Source organism: Drosophila miranda (genome assembly GCF_003369915.1).
Source record: "Drosophila miranda strain MSH22 chromosome Y unlocalized genomic scaffold, D.miranda_PacBio2.1 Contig_Y1_pilon, whole genome shotgun sequence".
In the NCBI taxonomy this organism is placed as follows: domain Eukaryota; kingdom Metazoa; phylum Arthropoda; class Insecta; order Diptera; family Drosophilidae; genus Drosophila; species Drosophila miranda.
In genome coordinates this window covers 5,546,538-5,567,754 of record NW_022881603.1, presented here as the reverse complement: position 1 = coordinate 5,567,754, position 21,217 = coordinate 5,546,538, and the positions used below count along the sequence as shown (strand labels likewise).

General features: G+C 44.6%; 1 protein-coding gene across 3 annotated transcripts in view; it reads left to right on the top strand.

Annotated features, from left to right (window-relative positions):
* LOC117190948 (dopamine N-acetyltransferase-like) overlaps positions 1-13,535 on the top strand; it is a 72,183-nt gene extending 58,648 nt beyond the window's left edge. The window contains exons 1-4 of one of the 3 annotated variants that reach the window (XM_033395943.1): positions 10,369-10,529; positions 11,342-11,548; positions 12,587-12,739; positions 12,822-13,535. In XM_033395943.1, coding sequence (XP_033251834.1) covers positions 10,458-10,529; positions 11,342-11,548; positions 12,587-12,739; positions 12,822-13,262 — 873 coding nt within the window. In that variant the 5' untranslated portion in view covers positions 10,369-10,457 and the 3' untranslated portion in view covers positions 13,263-13,535. Of the gene's footprint in view, positions 1-10,368; positions 10,698-11,341; positions 11,549-12,586; positions 12,740-12,821 lie in introns of those variants that run through there. The other 2 variants (XM_033395945.1, XM_033395944.1) reach the window with 2 other exon arrangements.
* Positions 13,536-21,217: the final 7,682 nt, after the last annotated feature.

Sequence of the window (21,217 nt, the reverse complement as noted above, 5' to 3'; positions counted from 1 at the left end):
CAGTGCAATCAGAAGTCATTAAACGCACTAGAGTATCACTCGTGCATACGGCAGGCTAGACACACTGGCTGCCGAATGTCTTTTCACACGTTTAAATGGTGTTTTTTCCTTCGAATAGCAATCATTCTTAAGGGGTGCCCCTACAATGTTTTTTGCATAGGAAAAACAAACATGAAACATGTGTGTTTGAATAACTTAAGGTGCGCAAAACATTTGTAACTGTCAATTAGTCTGTTATCGGCTGGAGGTATGCATAATCATAAAATCTCAGGCCCCACCCCACCCCACTCCCCCTCCCCCACCCTCCTAAGAAACCCGTTTGGCACAGTCGCACAATTTCGGCAGCCAAATTAAACGCTCCATAAGCGGTGGCAAATATCATTAACTGCATGACGACGCAGAAACGTGAAGTGCAAATGGAAATTGTCTTGGAAATGTCAAAATATATCTTAAAATAAACGCGATTGGAAGGTTTTGGATACAACTTTTTGATGTTCCGGATCGTTATCAAGCCATATTCTGTGGAACAATACAATGTGAATATCGGTTTATAAATATACGTTCAAAAGCTGCACCTGCAGCCAGAATCATCTGATCCGATCCCGATGACAATGACCCAACTGGGGACAGTCATCCGGCGGCGAAAGGAAAGAAAGGAGAGTTGGCGAAGGAACAATAAAAAGAGGCACGACCCGGAGCCGAGCTAAATTTAGTGCTCCACATCGGACAGCCATTCGATCGGAACCACAAACAACCGCAAACGAGTTCCACGGGATACATAGTATGTGCATATGTATGTAAGATTAATAATAATGTATCGTTTATTAATAGTGTTATTCGAAAAAGAGTACAAAGTGTATGATTTAAGATGTGAAATTAATGAGTCTGTTCTTCCGACTTTTTGTTCAACTTTCTGCTTCTACTTCCAACAACCGACTCCCATATCGATAGCCCCTTATCGGTTAGGTCTTTTAAACATCGGTTAAGTCTGGTTATATCGGTTAGGTCTTATCGATGGTATCTTAAGTTCAAATGTTAATTTAGATGGGATAGTGTTAACTGCTTGATACACTGTCCTTTACATTCGGCCCTCCTGCTCATCTTCATCTGTCCCAGATGATAATATTTATTTATTTATTAAATTAACAAATTATCTGTTAATAATGGTACTTAGTTACTAAAGGCGGAAAAAGATAAGTTAAAAGTTAGCTAAATTTAAATGATTATAAATATTGCATGCAATTAGTTTAAGAGACAGTTCAGGGGATAGGGTTTGACAGAGGGAGTTATAATTATGGCATAAAACCCTAAAAGGTTCATGATCAGCATAATTAGACCTACATATGGGTAGACGGATAGGCCTAAAAGTACGGGTAGGTCTGGATGGAACGGCCAAGTCAATCTGACCCAAGAGAGTTTGGGAGTCAACAGTCCCAAGAAGGAGCTTGTGCACGAACATTACGCCATTGCATATTCTGCGATGGTGCAACGACGGCAGGTCAGTAAGATTTAGCCTAGACCGGTAGGGTGGCAAGATTCTACCCGAGTCCCAGGTAAAGTTCCGAAGGGCAAAAATTAAAAATTGCTTTTGCACGGATTCAATAACAGCCTGCTGCTCTTTATACTGCGGGCTCCATACACAAGAACAATACTCCAATATAGGTCGTACTAACGAGATGTACAGTTGTTTCGTAACGTACGGGTCGTCAAACTCCTTGGACCAACGCTTGATGAACGCTAAAACACCCTTAGCTTTATTTACAGTTGCAGCTATATGGGTGTTGAAACACATCTTATGATCAAAAAGGACTCCGAGGTCATTTGAACTCGAAATTCGCTCAAGGACATGATTTCCTAGAACATATGAGACAAAATGAGGAGCGCGACGGTAAAATGTCATAAGTTTGCATTTGGAAAGGTTCAGAAAAAGAATATTAGTTGAACACCACAATAGTAGTTCACTTAGATCAAGTTGAAGGCGTGTGTGCAAATACCAATCAGAGTAAGAAAGACAGATTTTGCCATCATCAGCATACATTAGTGTAGTAGAGTATGTTATAACTATATATCATCGTTCTCTGAGACAAAACGCCATAGCTTCATATTGTCACTGCTCGTTGCTGTGATATTTGACCCCTCGACTTGAGCAACCTTTCTGACGTCGTAGCGACCGTTCCGCTTTACCTTGGTGACTTCATATGGGCCTAGATACTCGCTGGCCAACTTGCGTCCTGCGACGAACTGCGTCCTCTTGATCGCGACCATGTCTCCTAGTCTGTAGCCGTGCTCAGGTCGTCGTTTTTTATCATAATTGCGCTTGTACACCTCTTGCGCCTTCTCAATGTTTTGTTTCGCTTGGTCACGCAGTTCTTGGCGCTCGATGTTAAACTGCGTAACCAACTCCTCGTTGAGCACCTCCAATAGTCGACTTTCAGCTTGTCTGTGCATCTTTGTCCCAAACATGACCTCGAATGGCGACGACTTCAACGTAGAATGCACATGCGAATTAATCGCCATCTGGACCTGTGGCACATGTTTGTACCACTTCGTTGACTCCTGAGCTGAGAGCTTTGCGATGATACCCAAAATTGAACGGTTCACCCGCTCAATCTGACCGTTGCCAACAACCTTTGACGTCGTTGTACACACATGTTCTACTTTTTTCTCGTTGAGAAACTCGCTGAATGCGTTGGATGTAAACGCTGCTCCTCTGTCGCTGACTATGCGCTTGGGAAAACCAAACACAAATGACCAATCGCTCGCTGACTTAGTTGGGAACAGCCACACAAACTTGGAGAATGCATCTACCACAGCAAAAATGTACTTGTATTGCTTGGCTGTCGCAATGGCTGACCAATCCATTGGTCCCAAATGATCAACGTGCAGCGTGTATAGTGGTGTGTCACCCTTGTCAATGCAATGAAGAAAGCCTTCTTGTTTGCCCAACTTTTTGCTGAAAATTATACAACTGATACAATTAGTAATCAACTTATTTAGTTTCCGTTCAAGGTGCGGAATCCAGTATTGCTGCTGAACTGAGTGCATTGTCTTCGCTGTGGAGAAATGACCAACTTCATGCGATCCTTGAATGATTTCCCTTTCCATCAACCTTGGAACCAATAATAAGTCATTGCCATTTACAGATTTGAAGAGAAGACCTCCTTTCAGCTTGTAGTCTTGATATGGGTGCTGCTTCAGGATCTCAACTGTGGCTTTGATGAAATCGTCATCCTGCTGTGCTTTCTTTATCCGAGCTGTTAGCTCCGTCGTCACGAACATGCATGTCTGCGGAAAACGACTGAGACAGTCCACGTGTCTCATTCTGTCCCCTGGGCGGTGTACTGCTTTGAATGTAAAGTCCTCCATATACAGAATCCACTGCGAAACTTCTCTGGGTATATCTGCTTTCGTTGTTGTCTGCTTAAACGCCGCACAGTCAGTGGCAAGATCAAATTTGAGTCCCAACAGGTAGTGACGAAACTTCTTGAGTGCGAGGTATGCAGCTTTGACCTCCAAATAGTAACTGTGACGTTTGGGCTCATCTTGTGTAGTCTTTTTACTCCAATAGTATATCGGGTGGAAATTGCCATCAAACTGCTGCAACAAAACTGCTCCGAAACCTTCTTTGGATGCATCCGTGTGGAGTTCCGTTGGCGCTTCTCGTGAGTATAAATGTAATACAGGTGCGATTACAAGCAGATTCTTTAAGGTTTGTAGCGATTGTTGCTCTGCTTCGCCAATGTTGAAAACTGCTTCCTTCCTGAGTAGATTCGTGAGCGGCCGGGAAACTTGTGCATAGCCAGGGATGAACTTTCTGAAAAAGCCTGTGAGTCCCAGAAATGCTTGAACTGCTTTAATGTCTTTGGGCGTAGCAAACCGACTGACAGCTGCTGTCTTCTCTTTGCCGGGCCAGATTCTCCCGTCCTCAATGATATGGCCCAGAAAGCTAATGCGTGGCTGCATGAAGCTACATTTCTTCCACTTGATCTTTAGGCCAAACTGCGCAGCTGTCTCCAGAACCAACTTCGTCTTCCTCATGCATACCTCGGGCGACGCGGCGTAAACAATTATGTCGTCCATATAAAGCTGCATAATGTCAGAGTTGATTAATTCTTGAAAAATATAGCTTACGAACCGAATGAACGCAGCTGGCGAGTTCTTGAATCCGAAAGGCGCTTTATTAAACTCGAATAATCCCTCCTTCGTGACGAAGGCCGTATACGACTTGCTTTGCTCTTCCATAGGCACATGGAAAAATCCGTTTTCAAGGTCCATTATGGTAAACCACTTAGCCGACTGCAGCTTTTCCAAGACTTCCTCCATGACCGGGACTGGGAAGCAGTCCAGCAATACCATGATGTTTAACTTCCTGTAGTCTACGCAAACTCTAAGTGTACCATCTTTTTTCTTCACGACGACAACTCTGCTCGCTACATTTGAAGACGACTTGCGCACGATTCCTTGCTCGATCCATTCTTCGACTTGCTTCTTTACGGCACTGGCTTCGTCTGTTGATAAACAACTCGGTGAGTGATAAAACGTCTTGATTACTCCGTCGGGAACTATCTTCAGTTGGATTGGAGACTGCTTTGCAACTTCTGTGGGAATTTGGTAAATGTTTCTTATCATCTGTTCAACGTCTTTTCGATATTGCGGCGGAGCTACAAAAGATGACTCTTCAGTTTCATTATATATAAGAGCATGCTCATCTGTTGGCACAGGATCTGCGTCATGCTTCAAAAACGTGTATCCTTGCATATCAGCGACGAAACGGAACTTTTTAATGAAATCATGCCCCAAAAGTGCGTCGAAATCAATCTGGCTACTGGGGACTACTAAAAACTTCTGTGTGGTCTGCAACTTATCCACGGTAACTTCTGCATTAAAGTATCCAACAGGCTTTGTTGATATCTGACCCAGACCGCGCAACATAGTTGTGCACTTCAAAAGTTTAACGTTTTTCATGGTCTTCAACATACTCCCTTTGATTATGGTTACATCTGACCCTGTATCCACAAGACAGTCAACAACAATGCCGTTTATTTGAATTTTTTTCATGCGACTGCGATCCAAAATGACGCGAAATTTATCAACTTTATCAGCTTCATAAGGACAGTTACGCGAAATGTGACCATTCTGATTGCACTTAAAACACTTCGTTTCGGCTTTGCAGTCTTTGCGTTTGTGTTCTCCTGATCCACAGTTATAGCAATATTCTTTTTTACCGCTTTGCCCACTTTGCTGCTTGAAACTCGTTTTATGCTGTTCGTTATTGCCCTTCTTCTCCGATATGTTCAAACGATCATAGATATCGAACTCTTCTTTCAAGGCCCTGAAGGTCTTACAGCGATACATGGCATACTTATACTCGTTTCTTATGTCCAGACCGTTCACAATATGGCTTATAACAGCCGCGTCTTCAACATGTCCGACTGCTGCTATTTTTCTCATCTGCAGCAAGTACTCGTGCATCGACTCACTACTCTTCCTCTTTCTTTCTTGCAGCAGCTTATGAATGTCTGCACTGTTATAGCTACATGTGAATTCATCCAATAATACGTTCTTGAGTTTCTCATAGGTGCACACGCATTCAGCTTCAAGGAAAAGCTTAGCTGCACCGGTCATTTTTCCTCTGGCCTGCACATACTTTTGCTTTTCAGTAAGCTCATATGCGTCGGCATTTTTTTCGAATATCTCAAACCATTTTTCTATGGGAACCGATTTTCCATCACAATCGCTCACAACTTTTGTAAAATTATCTGGAGCGATCTTCATTTGGATTTCTCGTTGCTCATCGCAAAGCACTTTCAAACTTAGCAACTTTATCATTTGATCAATCTTGTCATCAGTATTGTTTTCCGCATTTTCTAAATCTTCCATCTCGTTTGCACTCGGGCGCGACGTTCCTGGTACAGCTTCTTCCTTCTCTCTCTCTTTCCAGTGCAACGGCGGCGGTGTTTGCATCATTTTGCGGCTCTTTTCGACTTGTGTCTGTGTACCCGACGAGTGCTTGTCTTTTCTGTTTATAAGTGTGTATCACACACAACGTGTCTGTGCGTGTTTTTTCTGCTTGCGTACGTACTGCGCACGGACAAGGCGACGCTGCGGCGCGACAATGAATTTCACAATTTTCCAACCGAATTAAACGACCGATCTTTTATTAAACTCCGTGTCTACTGTTAGGCTCACAGAATTTGGATTGTTCAACTTAATGTTTATAGCCACCAACAACAACTTTACAACTTTATGTAGCTACAAACAACAACTTTAACAACTTTTCAACAATCCTCTTCTTGCATCAGCTTCTGCTTTCTTCTGTTTTTCTTTTTCACACACTCCGAGCTCTGTATTCGACGCGGACGAGCCCCCAAATGTAAGATTAATAATAATGTATCGTTTATTAATAGTGTTATTCGAAAAAGAGTACAAAATGTATGATTTAAGATGTGCAATTAATGAGTCTGTTCTTCCGACTTTTTGTTCAACTTTCTGCTTCTACTTCCAGCAACCGACTCCCATATCGATAACCCCTTATCGGTTAGGTCTTTTAAACATCGGTTAAGTCTGGTTATATCGGTTAGGTCTCATCGATGGTATCTTAAGTTCAAAGTTAATTTAGATAGAATAGTGTTAACTGCTTGATACACTGTCCTTTACATGTATGCCCACGGTCGGGCCTCTGATCGGCTCTGACTAATTACTTCTAATGCAAACGGAATGAAATGGAACTCTCAAATAATACGAGTATACTATACCTACGAAAATTTCCATTGATTTTGCATGATAAACAGATTTGAAGACAATTTGCATTTTGCTACCGACACTAATTTTTAAGGTTTGTGCGCACTTGAACAACCTGTAAAATCCGTAAACAAAATACAATATTAGGTTAGGTTAGGTTAAGGCGGTAGTCGGTTGGGGGGGGGGGGGGGGGGGGGGGACCTATAAAAGGTCCGTTGTGTTGCCGCATGGGCAAGTGCCCCTTCGCGTTGCCCGAACCGTGAGAGCATACTACTGCAGGTTAAGGGCAGTCCCATCCGGTGGCTTGGATGTATTTGGACAAGGTCCCTGGTTTGATTTCGGACAGGTCCGAAATGTCCGTGAGGAAAGCGGCCCCGAGAATACGAAGACGACGATTTCCAAGGGCTGGGCAGTGGCAGAAGAAGTGGGGGACCGATTCCTCCTCCTCCTCATCGCGACAACTCCTGCAGAAGTCGTTATGAGGGATTGACAGTCTAGCGGCATGAGTGCCGATCTGCCAGTGTCCCGTGATGGCTCTTGTAACTGCAGAGCACTGTGCTCTGCTGAGTTTATACAGCTCTGCTGAGCGCTTCTTCGATCGATGTGGCCATATCAATCTTGAGACTTTACAGGAAACGGTTTGCTGCCATCTCCTGCACGTAGCCAAGGGCATCGCTACTTGCTCCCTCTCCGATAGGAGAGGAATCGTAGTACTCTGCCTGGCTAGCTCGTCGGCGGCGTCGTTCCCCTCGATGTCCCTGTGGCCGGGGACCCATATAAGGAAGAGATCTAACTGCTCTGCGATCTCGTGCAGAGACCTGCGGCAGTCATTTACAGTCGCTGAGTTCGACGATATTGAGCTTAGAGCTTTGATAGCTGCTTGAGTGTCCGAGAAGACGCACACTAAGTGCGTATCTAGAAGTAGTTTGGAGACGATCGAAATGGCCTCCTTGATGGCTTCAACCTCCGCTTGGAACACACTACAGTGATCCGGGAGCCTGAAGCAATGACTGATGTTCAGCTCGCTGCAGTAGACTCCGCCTCCCACGAGGCCGTCTAGCTTTGAGCCATCAGTGTAGAAGTGGACCGCATTTGCAGGTCCTGGTTCGCCCATCTCCCAGTCCTCCCTACAATACAATATTAATATTCCTTAATTTCATTCCGCAAATGGGAGGGAGACTGGAAAAAAGTTCGGGGTTTCGCTTGAATTATGAATAATTAAAAGGAGGGAGTGCGCCGCGGAATGAATTAAGTGAATAATATGAATATTTCAATGGGATGGTATTTGCGTGGCAGAGTTCGGGTGATAATTGGCCGTAGAGCGCGCGCCAAATTAAACAAAAAACTAAACCGAGAGCAGGCCACAGAGCCCTAGAGTGCTCTTATCCAAAAAAACCGCAATAAATCAAGAAAAATTTTCGATAAACGAGTTCCCAAATCAACTAACAAACCGCAAGCTTACCAAGCAGCGGAGGAACGGAAGTGGCATGGGGACATGGGGAATGACCCATCCTGGATAGTACAGGAAACAGATGAAAACTCGATTTTTCGCCAAGAAAGCCGGTCACGAATCACGTTACCTTCGCTCTCTGGCTGCTCGCTCTCCCTCCCCCTCTATGTTTTCAGGCTTGGCCTGCTTTCTGCTTTCTTTGCTCAAAGAGTGGGAGAGAGAGAGATCCAAACCGAACCGAACCCCAGGGCCGTGCCGTGCCTCTCTCCGAATGTATGTACGTACGAAAGAGAGCTGAGGCACATCCATCGATCCACGATCGGACCGACTGCGACTGGCATATCCCATATGAAGCCCAGCAAAGCGTATGCTCGAGCGTTCTGGCCAGGTCGCTCAGTTGCGAACGGCAGCAACAACGGAACGGAACGGTACAGACCAGGCCCGGCCAGACCACACCAGACCAGACGTCGTTGTCGATGTCGAGCTCTGTAAGATTGATATTTTCTCTCGCCGCGCCACGATTTGAGTTCGAGTTGTTGTTGCCTGAGTTCACGTACCGCTCGGCTCGGTTCACGCTGCGTGTCGGATCGGATCGCATCGCATCGGATCGGATTGGATCGGATATAAAAACTATATAAAGTGCACCCCACTGTTTGGCAGTCACTGCTGGCTCTCAGGCAACTTAGCTGCAAGCAAGGATACACCACCAGTTCGAAGATACCGAAACCGCTTTTGGGAACGCAGATATAGTGCTCCTGCTGCCAGCCAGCTCCCGGTTTATCCTGCCTTAAATTTCTTTGTTTAATACGAGTATATTAAATTTCATTCATCGTTTATCCAGCGCGTGTGTCTGTGCATATCGGTGTCTGCTTACTGCTTACTTAACTGTTTAACAAAGCAAAGTAAAATTAAAAATCAAACAGAATCCAATATAAATAAAGCTCCAGCTGCGGAATAAATAAACAAAACCGTCGCAAAAAGCGCGCGCCAGCAAAATTTTCAAGAACAGAGCAAAAAGCAGAACAAGGGAAAATTTCGCTATACATATGTATATTTTCCCATTTCCAAAGAAGAAACGAAAAAAAAAAACGAGGGGGAACGTTGTGAGTTGCTGCGGACACCGCAGTATGGCTCTCCTTCGGCAGACGCCGCTAATATTAAACGACACGACAAAGAGTGCGTGCGAGAGAGACAGAAAATCAGTCTGAGCGTGACGTCGGGTGCTGCGTAGCCAGTGCAAATTGATTTGTTCCTTTTGGCTATAAAAATGATCTGATCTGATCCAGATTCAGCAATCTGATATATATGATCATTATCTATGATTCTGCGTTTTTAGTTTTCTCGTATCCTCAATATTGTGGATGCAACAGATTTTCGTCCTTTGTGGGCGGAAGGGCGGAAGGGGGTGGGGCGAAATTTTGAGATATACGTTTTATAGTGAGATCTAACAGGAGTGCGGATACCAAATTTGGTTACTCTAGCCTTAATAGTCTTTGAGATTTGTGAATATCCCCAGATTTTCGTCCTTTGCGGGGGCGGATGGGGGTGTGGCGTAATTTTGAAACAAACTCGTCTTGGTCCGATATATTAGGAGTGTGGATACCAAATTTGGTTGCTCTAGCTTTTGTAGTCTCTGAGATCTAGGCGCTAATGTTGTACTCTAAGCAAAGCCGCCTATGCTACGTGTGTGTTAGAGAGAGACAGGGCGAGAAAAAATGAAATTGTTTTCTTGATGCTGGCTATAACAATAATACGATTCCGCAGTCTTAAAGATATGGTCATTCTCTACAATTCTACGTTTTTGGTTTTCTCATATCTTTAAAATTGTGGATGCCACAGATTTTCGTCCTTTGTGGGGGCGGAAGTGGGCGGGGCGAAGTTTTGAAATATTTTTGTAGCAGTGACATATCACAGAAGCTTGGATCCAAAACATCGTTGCTCTAGCTCTAATAGTCTTTGAGCACTAGGCGCTGTAGGGGACGGACAGACGGACAGACGGACGGACGGACAGACGGACAGACAGACAGGGCTCAATCGACTTGGCTATTGATTCTGATCAAGAATATATATACTTTATGGGGTCGGAAACGATTCCTTCTGGACGTTACACACATCCACTTTTACCACAAATCTAATATACCCCAATACTCATTTTGAGTATCGGGTATAAAAACCAGAAAAAATTATCGCTATTTTGCAATAAACAAAATCATAAAAGCAAAACAAACGCAGACCTTGCACCAGACCCCGAACCTGCCCGCTCAACATGGAGGTCCAAAACATGCCAGATCAGTCGCTTATGCCCAACCAGCGCATCATGCTCGATTCCAGATGTGGGGTAAGTGTGGAAACCAGAGGTCCCGAGCATCCCGGTATCGATCCCGATACCTCTCTGCGTGGGTGGGTCTTCCCGTTCCCACAATCCAGTGGCAAAAGGTCTATTAATACTAAGTGCTGCACACAACAATAGATATGCGGATTCTGCCGGGCCAACGCAAATGGTTAAGTGAGTGTAAACAATACGTACGATGGCATTCCTTCCTGGGGGCCAATACTCGAGATTCGGCAACAGAACATTTTCGAAATATTTGCTGGATTTTTTGTGCGGGGAAATTATTGTGTTTAACCACCCATCGGTTGACGAGCAGCGATTTATAGTTCTTTGTTGAAGTGTATATCGTGTCTTAGGGGTGAAAATCGATTTATATTATTCTTTGATCTTATATCAAAAGAGGCATTTTAGAACCTAATACCCAATCTAAACTCGCATGATATGATGTGATGGGGACAATCCCACTCTATTAAAATTATGAGATTTCGTGTGCAGTCGGCATTTGGCAGAAGAAAACCCTTAGTTTTGGTCTATAATTTATGGGGTCTGTCAGAGGCGTACATGAAAGCAGACTTTGAAATATTTCGGCCATGGAATATTGAAAAGGGAAATGCAGTCCCCCAGTCGCCGCCACACATGTGCTACAAAATATACACAACAAATTAAAATGCCTTTCATCTAAGAGCCATAAATTATCATGTTTGCTATACGTACTCGTTTGTTTTCTATTTTTCCACGTCCACGTCCACGTCCCCATACGAACCGAACCCACAACGGATCTAAACGATTTGTTTTGTCTGCTTCTCACACACTTGCAGCTGAACGACTTGAATCCCATCGCTCGTCTGACACAGAAAATGGAGGACGTGCTTAATGTGTCTGGGAAAGCGTCGTCGAGCACCCCCACTCCCATACCCACCCCATCAGCGGCCGTCGACAAGGACGACTGCCCCTGTACCATCGAGCTGGTGCAGCCCGAAGACGCCGAGGCTGTGATCGCCATGCTCAAGACGTTTTTCTTCAAGGTAAGACCGTTGTATTTTCGCTGGTTCCCACAATTAGGGGGGCTACATGTACTCGTACTCGTTGGGGAATTCGGTTTGCATATCATCGAAGCCAATCAAGCTGAACACCTGGTTCTCTGATTTGGGATTTGTGAATTTATTTCACCCATTATGTCCGACTCCGAACTCAGCCAAGTACTCGGTTGAGTTGAGAGAACGAACAGAATATAAGTAAATCAAAACCCAATTTGAATAGCGTTTCCAAAGAATTTAAATTAGCACTACCACGGGCCTGTCCGTCCGACCGATCGTCTTAATTCGATTTAATTCAACTCGAAAGTCACACACTAAAAAATCATTGCATTCATTAAGATACGAGTACCACCAGCACCTGTCCTATCTTTTGGGAACGGGATCGGATTGTCGGATTATTCGGCTGTCGCGGTGCGGACATGATCCATGTCAGGGCTAACTTTCAACTGGTTTTGCATCACGACTTTGTCGTCGCTGAAATCAATATGCCAGAGTTTATCTTGACTTATTCAGGTTCCATTCCACTTCAGTTCGTTCGAAAAGGCCAGCGCCGGCCAATGAGAATGCTACCGCCTACCGCCTCAATTCTAATCAAAACTTTCAACGCCGGCTCCACACCAATCCACTCCACTGCTCCCCAATGAATGGCCAAAGCCTTATTGGATGACCAAAGCCCATATTTATATAAATAGTTATGCAAAATATTCATTACACGCGCCACTTGCCACCTGACCTCACCCGACCCCGCTTAAAATGATTTTATGCAAATGCAGTTCCGTTCCGTTCCCTATCAACGTACTGTCTCTATAAATTATAACACATCGAAAGCGTGCACGAATCCCTTAAATTGCAGACCAATTCCATTATCGTGTCACACAATTATGGCGGTAATTTGTTCAGCCGTTTAATGTCTCCTTAAAGATCGCTAAATGTATGATAGTTGGGGTCCCTAAATAGGACACACATCAGTTTGTGTTTACTTTCCTTTGTTCCAAACTTACATATCTCCATACCTTCTCATCTCAGGACGAGCCGCTGAATACTTTTCTTGATCTCGGGGAATGTAAGGAGCTGGAAAAGTACTCCCTGAAGCCCTTGACCGATAACTGCTCCTACAAGGCAGTTAACAAAAGTGGGGATATTATTGGGATATTCCTGAACGGCTTGATTCGACGCCCGGTATGTAGAATGGCTTGCTTTTAGACAAAGAGAGAGAGAGAAAGAGTCTATGCTAATAAGATATTTCATATTTTCCATGCAGTCTCCCGACGAAGTTCCTGAAAAGGCAGCCGATTCTTGCGATCATCCCAAATTTAAGAAGATCCTCTCCCTCATGGATTATGTTGAGGAGAAATTTAACATATTCGACCTCTATCCCAACGAGGAGCTGATCCTGGATGGCAAAATTCTCTCCGTGGACACCAATTACCGCGGCCTGGGCATTGCTGGCCGTCTCACGGAGCGGGCGTACGAGTATATGCGGGAGAATGGGATTAATGTTTACCATGTGCTCTGCTCGAGCCACTACTCGACCCGGGTAATGGAGAAGTTGGGCTTCCACGAGGTGTTCAGCATGCAGTTCTCCGAGTACCAGCCGAATGGAAAGGTTGTCTTCAAGCCAGCCCATCCGCATGTCGGAATGCGTATTATGGCCAAGGAGCTGAATCTGGATGACAAGCAGGCGACAAAGACCAAGCTGTAGATGAAACCAGCAGCTGGTCCGGACTGGATCTGGTTCTGGTGCTGGTACAGGTCCTCACTCGTCGATGGCGTTCGATTTTGTACTATGTGATTCTTTAGTTTGTAGTTCGGTGGCGGGTTCCAGGTAGTTCCATCTCAAATGTCTCTACTTTCAATTCAAAATAGCATAAACAAACAGTACAAGTTACGTATTTATCTAATTTAATTCGTCTGTCGATAAACTTAAGTGTTTTTTGTGTTTAGAATGAACTCAAAATAAAAGATTGACTTTTAACTGAATAGATAACATGGCCATAGAGCGGAATGGGATCGGATCCACTCCCTCAGATTAGCTTAGCCCCTGGTCCTGCGGCCGTTCAGAGCCTTGGAGCGCCTAGCCTGACTACGCTTGGCCTGGGTACACTTGGCCTGGGCCCGCTTGGCCCTCAGTTTCTTGTTGCGCACTGAGGCACTCCGGGTGGTCGCAGTGCTGGAGGTGCTGCTGCCGACCCGGATCCTCCTGACAGCCGTGTACTTCAAATTGGAGACTACCACATGCTTGGCGTTTCCACTGTTGCTGGTGCTCGAACTTGGCGAACTAGACGAGGAATGCAGTTCAGCGAGATTAGCTTCATGTTGAGATTGGAAAGAGACACAAGTCTTGCCGATGCTTGACTTGGATATGTCTCCAAAAGCCCAGCGATAGCGCTTAAGTAGGCGCCTAGATTGTTTGCACAGTTTGCAAATCCATACGAAGGCCGATGAAGTTGTTTGATATTCGCCAAAATAATTAAACAAGAGCAGAACCGGCATTGCCTTGTACTAAAATCAAACAACTAGTGTGTCTAACTACTCTGCCAAGTAATTTAGCTAAACTACGTATACAAAGGGAAGCTGATTTCTGCACCTTTGCAGACCTGATTCATTGTAGGGATATCGGGCCAGGCGATCCAATGAGTGCCTTCATAAGAAATGGGGTGAATTATACAAATTGTAGTATTCTAAGAGTTCAAGGACCGAGCCTTGTAATTTAAATTAATTATATTTTTTTTTTGAGTTAAACCGCGGAAAATAATAATGTTTGTAAATGTTTGTAGATGTTCGTTGAAGCCATGACATCAATGTGTGCAGGGTGTTGGGAGTGGTTAATTAAAACATTGCCCCAACTACACGGGCCAAAAAATATACAGGATACCGCCGAAGATCCTCTTGTGGTTGAAGGTTTGCAGCATACATACATATATCATAATCTCTGACACTTTTGGTGCAAGGGCTTTGCCCAGGTACTCCAATCTGTTACTGTCCATCTTGTCCACTTTTAAAGGATCCGTTGATATGTCGTTCCAGCATGAATTAAAAGATGTCCAATTCGCTCTACTAAAAAAGGAGTGGGCGCTCGGGCATTGAATCGTTATCTGGCGATGTTATATACATATTGATACAATATCGATATATCAAATGAAATTAAACTATTTTTGAAAACCTGCTGACAGTTGAAAGGCTAACATGGCCCTGTTAAACAATCTTTGGACTGTTAAAAACTCTGACAAACTATTAAATTTAATTTTTAACGTTATATAGAAATATATCCCTATCCAATGGAGAACCTCGAGAGTTGTCTTCCTCCCAAAGGCAGGAAAGTGCAGCCATGCGAGTCCCAAGGACTATAGACCGATAAGCCTTACCTCCTTTATATTAAAAACGCTAGAAAAGCTGCTGGACTTACACATCAGGAATGAGGTAGGGGGACTGATGTCAACCAACCAGCATGCCTATACTAAAGGGAAATCGGTGGAGACCGCACTACATTCGGTAGTAGCTACCATTGAGAAAGCCCTTCACAATAAAAAGTATGCACTGGGAGTATTCGTGGACATCTCCGGAGCATTCAACAACGTGGCTACGGAAGCAATAACAAATTGCCTGGTAGCAACTAATACACACCCAGCAATCAACCTGTGGATAAGGAACCTCCTAGGTTGCAGACGGGTGCAATCAGAGTGGGGCACCGCTTCTGTACGAGCTAAGTCCCTCCAACAGTTTTCCAGTGGAATCCGTCTACACAATTAAGACCTTCCTTAATCCGCTCGATGTAGTTCCTTGCTCGTTCGTTTTATTTCGTATGTCTCTTAAATCTAGTGATCATAATTCAGATCGTTTTGGCTCGATACTATTGATACTATCGATTGCGCTTCCTTATATGTACATAATGTAACGCGCCAACTTCAAATTAATTCACAATTTTAGTAATATTTACATATTAATTCAAATATTCAAATTGTTAACCTTTATAAAGTAATTTAATCCTATATTCTATTAAGGGGCGTCAACATTCTCCCCACCTTGGAAGCTCCTTCCAACATTAAGTTCATCGGCATCTGTAGGCAGCGGGCAGAGCTTATGTACGTTGCGCTTAAATAATCCAGTCTTGGTCCTGAGTGTTACAACCCGAACTGCACCATCAGCTCCTGGGTGTAACTCTGCAACTCTTCCCAGCAGCCATTGTCCGGGCGGAGCGTTGTCTTCCGCAATAAGGACCAGTGTACCAAGTTGAATGTTGTTGGCTACAGTGCTCCACTTTGTCCGCTTCTGCAGCAACGTCAAATATTCCGACGACCAGCGGTGCCAGAACATGTGGTGTACCATTAGAATGCGTTTCCAATGGTTGCTCATGGACAGTTTCAACAGTGCGTCGTCTACTGGTTCTACTAACGCGTTCAGGGGTCGGCCAACCAAGAAATGACCGGGAGTTAGCGCCTCGAAGTCATTCGGGTCCGATGACAAGGGATGCAGAGGTCTAGAATTCATCACCGCTTCTACTTGTGTGATGGCAGTCGCAAGATCTTCGTAGTTAAGTGCTGTGCTGTTGGTGCATTTCACCAGCAGCTGGCCACCTTCACGGCGCTCTCCCATAATCCTCCAAAGTGAGGGGAGCGTTGGGGGATGAAGTGAAACCTGACCCCTCGCTGGCTGCATTCGTCGTCAATGAGCATCTGACTTGGCGAGTCGAAAGCTCTGTTGAGCTCTCGTGACGCACCTACAAAATTGGTGGCGTTGTCGCAATATAGGTCAGAACTCAATCCACGTCTTGCAAAGAACCGTTTTAGCGCCGCGATGAACGCATTTGAGCTTAAGTCCGACACGATCTCTATATGGCAGGCCTTTGTTGCAAAGCATACAAATATGCACAGATACACCTTTACTGGTCGTTTTCCTCGCATGTGAAAGTGCATCCATATTGGTCCAGCAAAGTCCAGTCCAGCGCGCTCGAAGGGGGAGATATTGCCTCGCACTCGGTTAGCTGGCAGCGCTCCCATCAGCTGTGTTTCAGCGAGCGGCCGACGACGAAAGCATGGTATGCAGCCACGGATCACCCTGCGGGCAAGTTTCCTGCAATTGATTACCCAATATCTCTGTCGCAAAATGGCACATAGCGATTGTGCCCCGGCATGTAAATTCTTTCGATGTGTGAGTTCAACAAGCGCCTCTACGACTTTATGGTTGCTCGGAATTAAGATGGGATGCCTTGTGTCAAATGGCAATTCGGCATTGGACAACCTTCCGCCGACTCGAATAATAGTTATTCCCTCTTCCTCTTGTAAAAACGGGCTTAAACTCTGAATTCTCGCTGATTTGATCACCTTTCCCTCTTTAAGCTTAATGAATTCCTCATGCAAGCTCAACTGCTGCACATTATATACAATATAGCGCAATCCGCCCTCCATTTCAGCTGCAGTAAGGTTGCCTGTTTCATTTGAGTTTGATCTCAACGATATTCTACGCCAGCGAAAAATATAGCTAAAAACTCGCTGCAATTTGAAGAAATCATTTGCAAATTTGCATCTCCCCACGACATCTAACTTCTCATTACTTTCTACCTTTCCAACTGTCAGCGAGAACTTACATTTCCTCTCCTCTGGAACTGTTTGTATTTCCTCACTCCAATTAAATTTGGTCCAGTCATCTGCTGCGTCCATTAAAAATTCTGGACCGTTCCACCACATCGTTGACTTGCTCAATTCGGTTACCAATAATCCCCTAGATACAATATCCGCAGGGTTTGATTTGGTGTCGACCTTGAACCAATCCTGTATATGTGTGAGCTCTTGTATTTGAGCCACCCTATTGGCAACGAAGGTGGTCCATCGACTAGCATGTGACGACAGCCAATTTAACACAATTGTGGAGTCCGTGAAATAGTTAACATTCTCTACTGGTATGTGAAGACAGGCGCATACCTTTGCCATTAGCTTGGCCACTAACAATGCCCCTTGTAACTCTAAGCGTGGCAATGATGTTACCCTAACTGGGGCTACTTTGGACTTGGCCGTTACCAGTCGCACCAAAATTCCTCCCCCTTCATCTCTAACACGAGCATAAATTACGCCGCCGTAAGCTCTGTTGGATGCGTCAGAGAAACCAAACAGTTGCAAAGTGCATGGGTCGGCCGTAATCGCGGAATTGAAAATTTGTCAATTAGTTTCAGTTCTTCTCTATATCGAAGCCATTGAGTTGCGCAGCTTGCTGGTAACTCCTCGTCCCAATCCTGCTTTAGAAGCCAAAGTTCCTGAACAAAGATCTTGCCCAAGATCAGCAAGGGACTCAAGAACCCTAACGGATCAAACACCTGAGCCAATTCGGACAGCATTGATCGCTTCGTGGCGATTGCGCAGACCTTTATGTTAAAGCAAAATTGGAATTTGTCCTCTAGACTTGACCAATATATCCCCAAAGTTTTAGCTGCGTCCTCTGTTTGTAGCATCAGGGGCTCTAGGCTGGTTTTGTTGTCCATTCCTTGATAATTGCTGCGCCATTTGTGCAGCTCGAACTTTGTCAGTTCCTCTTTTGATTCGGCTCCACACAGCATATCATCCATATAGAAACTTCGCTTTACAGCCGTAAGGGCGTATCTATAGAAACGGAACCTGGTCAAAGTCTCGAACAGATCAGGCTGCAACGTTGGACCAACCAAGGTTGCGTCGTTCAGTGACCTGCCGTTGCTAGATCTACATGAGGCATCAAATACGACTCGTAACTTGGTCGTCAAACTCTCTGGGCGAATAACCGGATGATGTGGCATGAAGTATTCGACCTTTTCTTGTCCGGCGGGCTCTATTGCCTTTAAATGCCCTAACTGGCGATATTCTTCAATAAAGTGAACATATTGTTCCTTCAGCGCTTGGCTACGATTTAACCTCTTCTCTAAATTCAAGAACCTGGTAAGTGCGATTTGATAAGTTTCGCCTAACTCAACTTTAGGATTCTTAAAGGGCAGAGCTAACACTAAATGTCCTGAGGCCTCCTGCTTAACAGGCGTCACAAAACAATCTTCGCACTGTTTTTCTTCCTCAGTGAACTTATCTACTGTTTCAGGGACTTCTTCACACTTCCAAATCCTTTGTACGAGCTCTTGCAGCTGATCATTTTTCGACACCTTTCGTTCAATGTCAGTTGCTAACAGTGCAACTTCAGAAGATTTCGTGAATTCACCTACGACGACCCAGCCTAACAGAGACTTTTGAAGCCTTGGAAGGTGTGCTCCTAGTTTTATTTGCCCTGCTACAATTAGCTTGAAAAACAATGTGACTCCAACTAGCATGTCAATACCTTCCCCGGACTGAAATGTAGGGTCGGCCAGCGTAACTCCCTTGGGTGGAACCCACTCCGAACAAATTCCTGAGCTTGTTGGGTTATACTGAGTTATTTCCTTCAGCACACAGAAGTCCTCGGTAGTCATATATCTGGTGACTCTAGATTTAAAAGTCGCTTGCACCTCTCCCATAACTTGAGATTTTGCATTTCCAATACCACTGAGTTGTATGACTGAGTCGCGCATTTCTAGACCCAGGGCCGAGACTATCCTAGCCGTCAGAAAATTTAATTGACTACCGGAATCTAACACGCACCTGCAATTGCGATATCCTCCGTCTATAGCTTTGATTTGAACTACAGCGGTCGCAAGAAAGTTGGTGGATGATCTAGACAATAGGGAGCTATGCAGTGACTTTGGCTCTTGCAACTCCTGCCCTTTGAGCCCCGGCTCATTGGCAACAATAGGTATCTCTCGATGCAGAAGTTCATGATGCGGCTTGCTGCAAATCCTACATCGCGGACCATTACAGTTTCTAGTTGTATGTCGCTTGCTAAAACAAATCAGGCACAGCGAATGCTTCTTCGCCTCATGGTAACGTTGTACTGGTGATAGTTCGTTAAACCTTTGACACCCTTTCAATCCATGGGTCCCAGGACAAACGTAGCAGCCATTGCTGCCTATTGTTGCAGCTAAGGTCGCATTTTTCATCTCACCTTTACCACTGGGTCGGGCTCCATTGCCTCGCCGAACTTCCCTATTTGCCATATTGACTCCTCTGTTTATCAGAAACTGCGATAACAATGACCACGACTGTAACTTTTGGCAATCCCACTCAACTTCCCACCTATCCATTGTATCTTCATCAAGCTTTGTGCGAATCAGATGGAAAATTACTGCATCCAGAATCTCCTTATCGTCGCTTAACGACTTGAGTGCTACTAATTGGGCATTTACATTGTCTACCAGCACTCTCAGTCCCTCTGAGTCGGGTCTTTTTAGCCGCCTTAAGTTGAATAGCTCCTGTACATGTGATTGCAGAATAATTGCCTTATTTTCATAGCGATCTTTCAATAATCGTAGTGCCTTGCGATAATTAGGCCCTGTTAATTCCAAACCCTCAATCGCACTTAACGGTCCAGCTCCTAACGATGATCTCAAATGAATAAATTTAGACAACTCATCCAATTCAGAGTCTGATTCTATTAGAGTAGCAAAGGTGTTGTACCAGCTGGTCCATTCCGTAAACTTTCCAGCGAACTCAGGCAGCTTTAGCTTGGGAAGTCTCGATGAACGAGACACCTGTGTGCTATTTAGAAGATCACCTACATTGGACTGCCGCCGTCCCCTATTTCCAAGACAGCTTAGTAACTTGGCCTTTAATTCGCAATAAACCTCCTCAGCTTCATAGCGGCTTTCATATTCGCTGGCGTCCTCGCTATCGTGTTCAATTTTAGCCTGAATGTTGCAGAACTGATTAAAGTTTGTCTCAATTAGACTTAACCTGGCTTCCAGCTCCGCAGCCGTCATGGAGTCGCTACTTTTTTCGATATAGACCTTGTTACGGACAAAGGAATTCATTAACGCCGTTCGAGAAGTGAGCACCTCCGCATCTTTACCCTTTCTAGGTGCCATTTGCACTGACTATTTACACCGGTGTTACCCTTGACAATTTAACAATAAAAAATACTCAATATTGGCATGAGTAAGTAACACGGTACCAAGTTTAGCCACTCTATTCAATAATCGGCTAACTTTAAATTCTCACTACACTGCCCAATTCAATAATTGATCAACAATTGACCACTGTGCGCCACTGTACCAAAATGTGTACTTGCGCCCCAACGAACCGGCAGGCAAAGAAGAAACGACTACAAAGTTAAATCAATGTCAAATAGCAATTACTGTTCTTTAGGTGCCGGCTTGTAACTGCATATATATGCAAGTATGAATGTGCCTTGCTTCAACGTATAGCAGTGCACGCAATAGGCTGTATGTGTGTATGCAGATACCTAAGCGCTCAAGCTAACTGTAATTGTAATCTGCTTTCTACACGAGACCCCGCTTACAGAACAATTAAAGCGCAGAAGTCTCAAAGCCGCGACCACTTGACACTAAAACAATTGTATTGTTTTAAGATTATTCACACACATCGAATTGGAACTAAACATGCCTGCAAGAAATATTAGATGCTCAAAGCAGTTCACAATCACAATTCAATACCGAAGCCGCTGTCGCACTCGCCGTCAGCCAGACTCAGGGTGAAATATTTATTGAGTTCCAGTCGTGAACTCCATCCGGTAATTGAACCTTCTCCAAACGTCCCTGCTCGGGCGCCAAATGTACGAGCTAAGTCCCTCCAACAGTTTTCCAGTGGAATCCGTCTA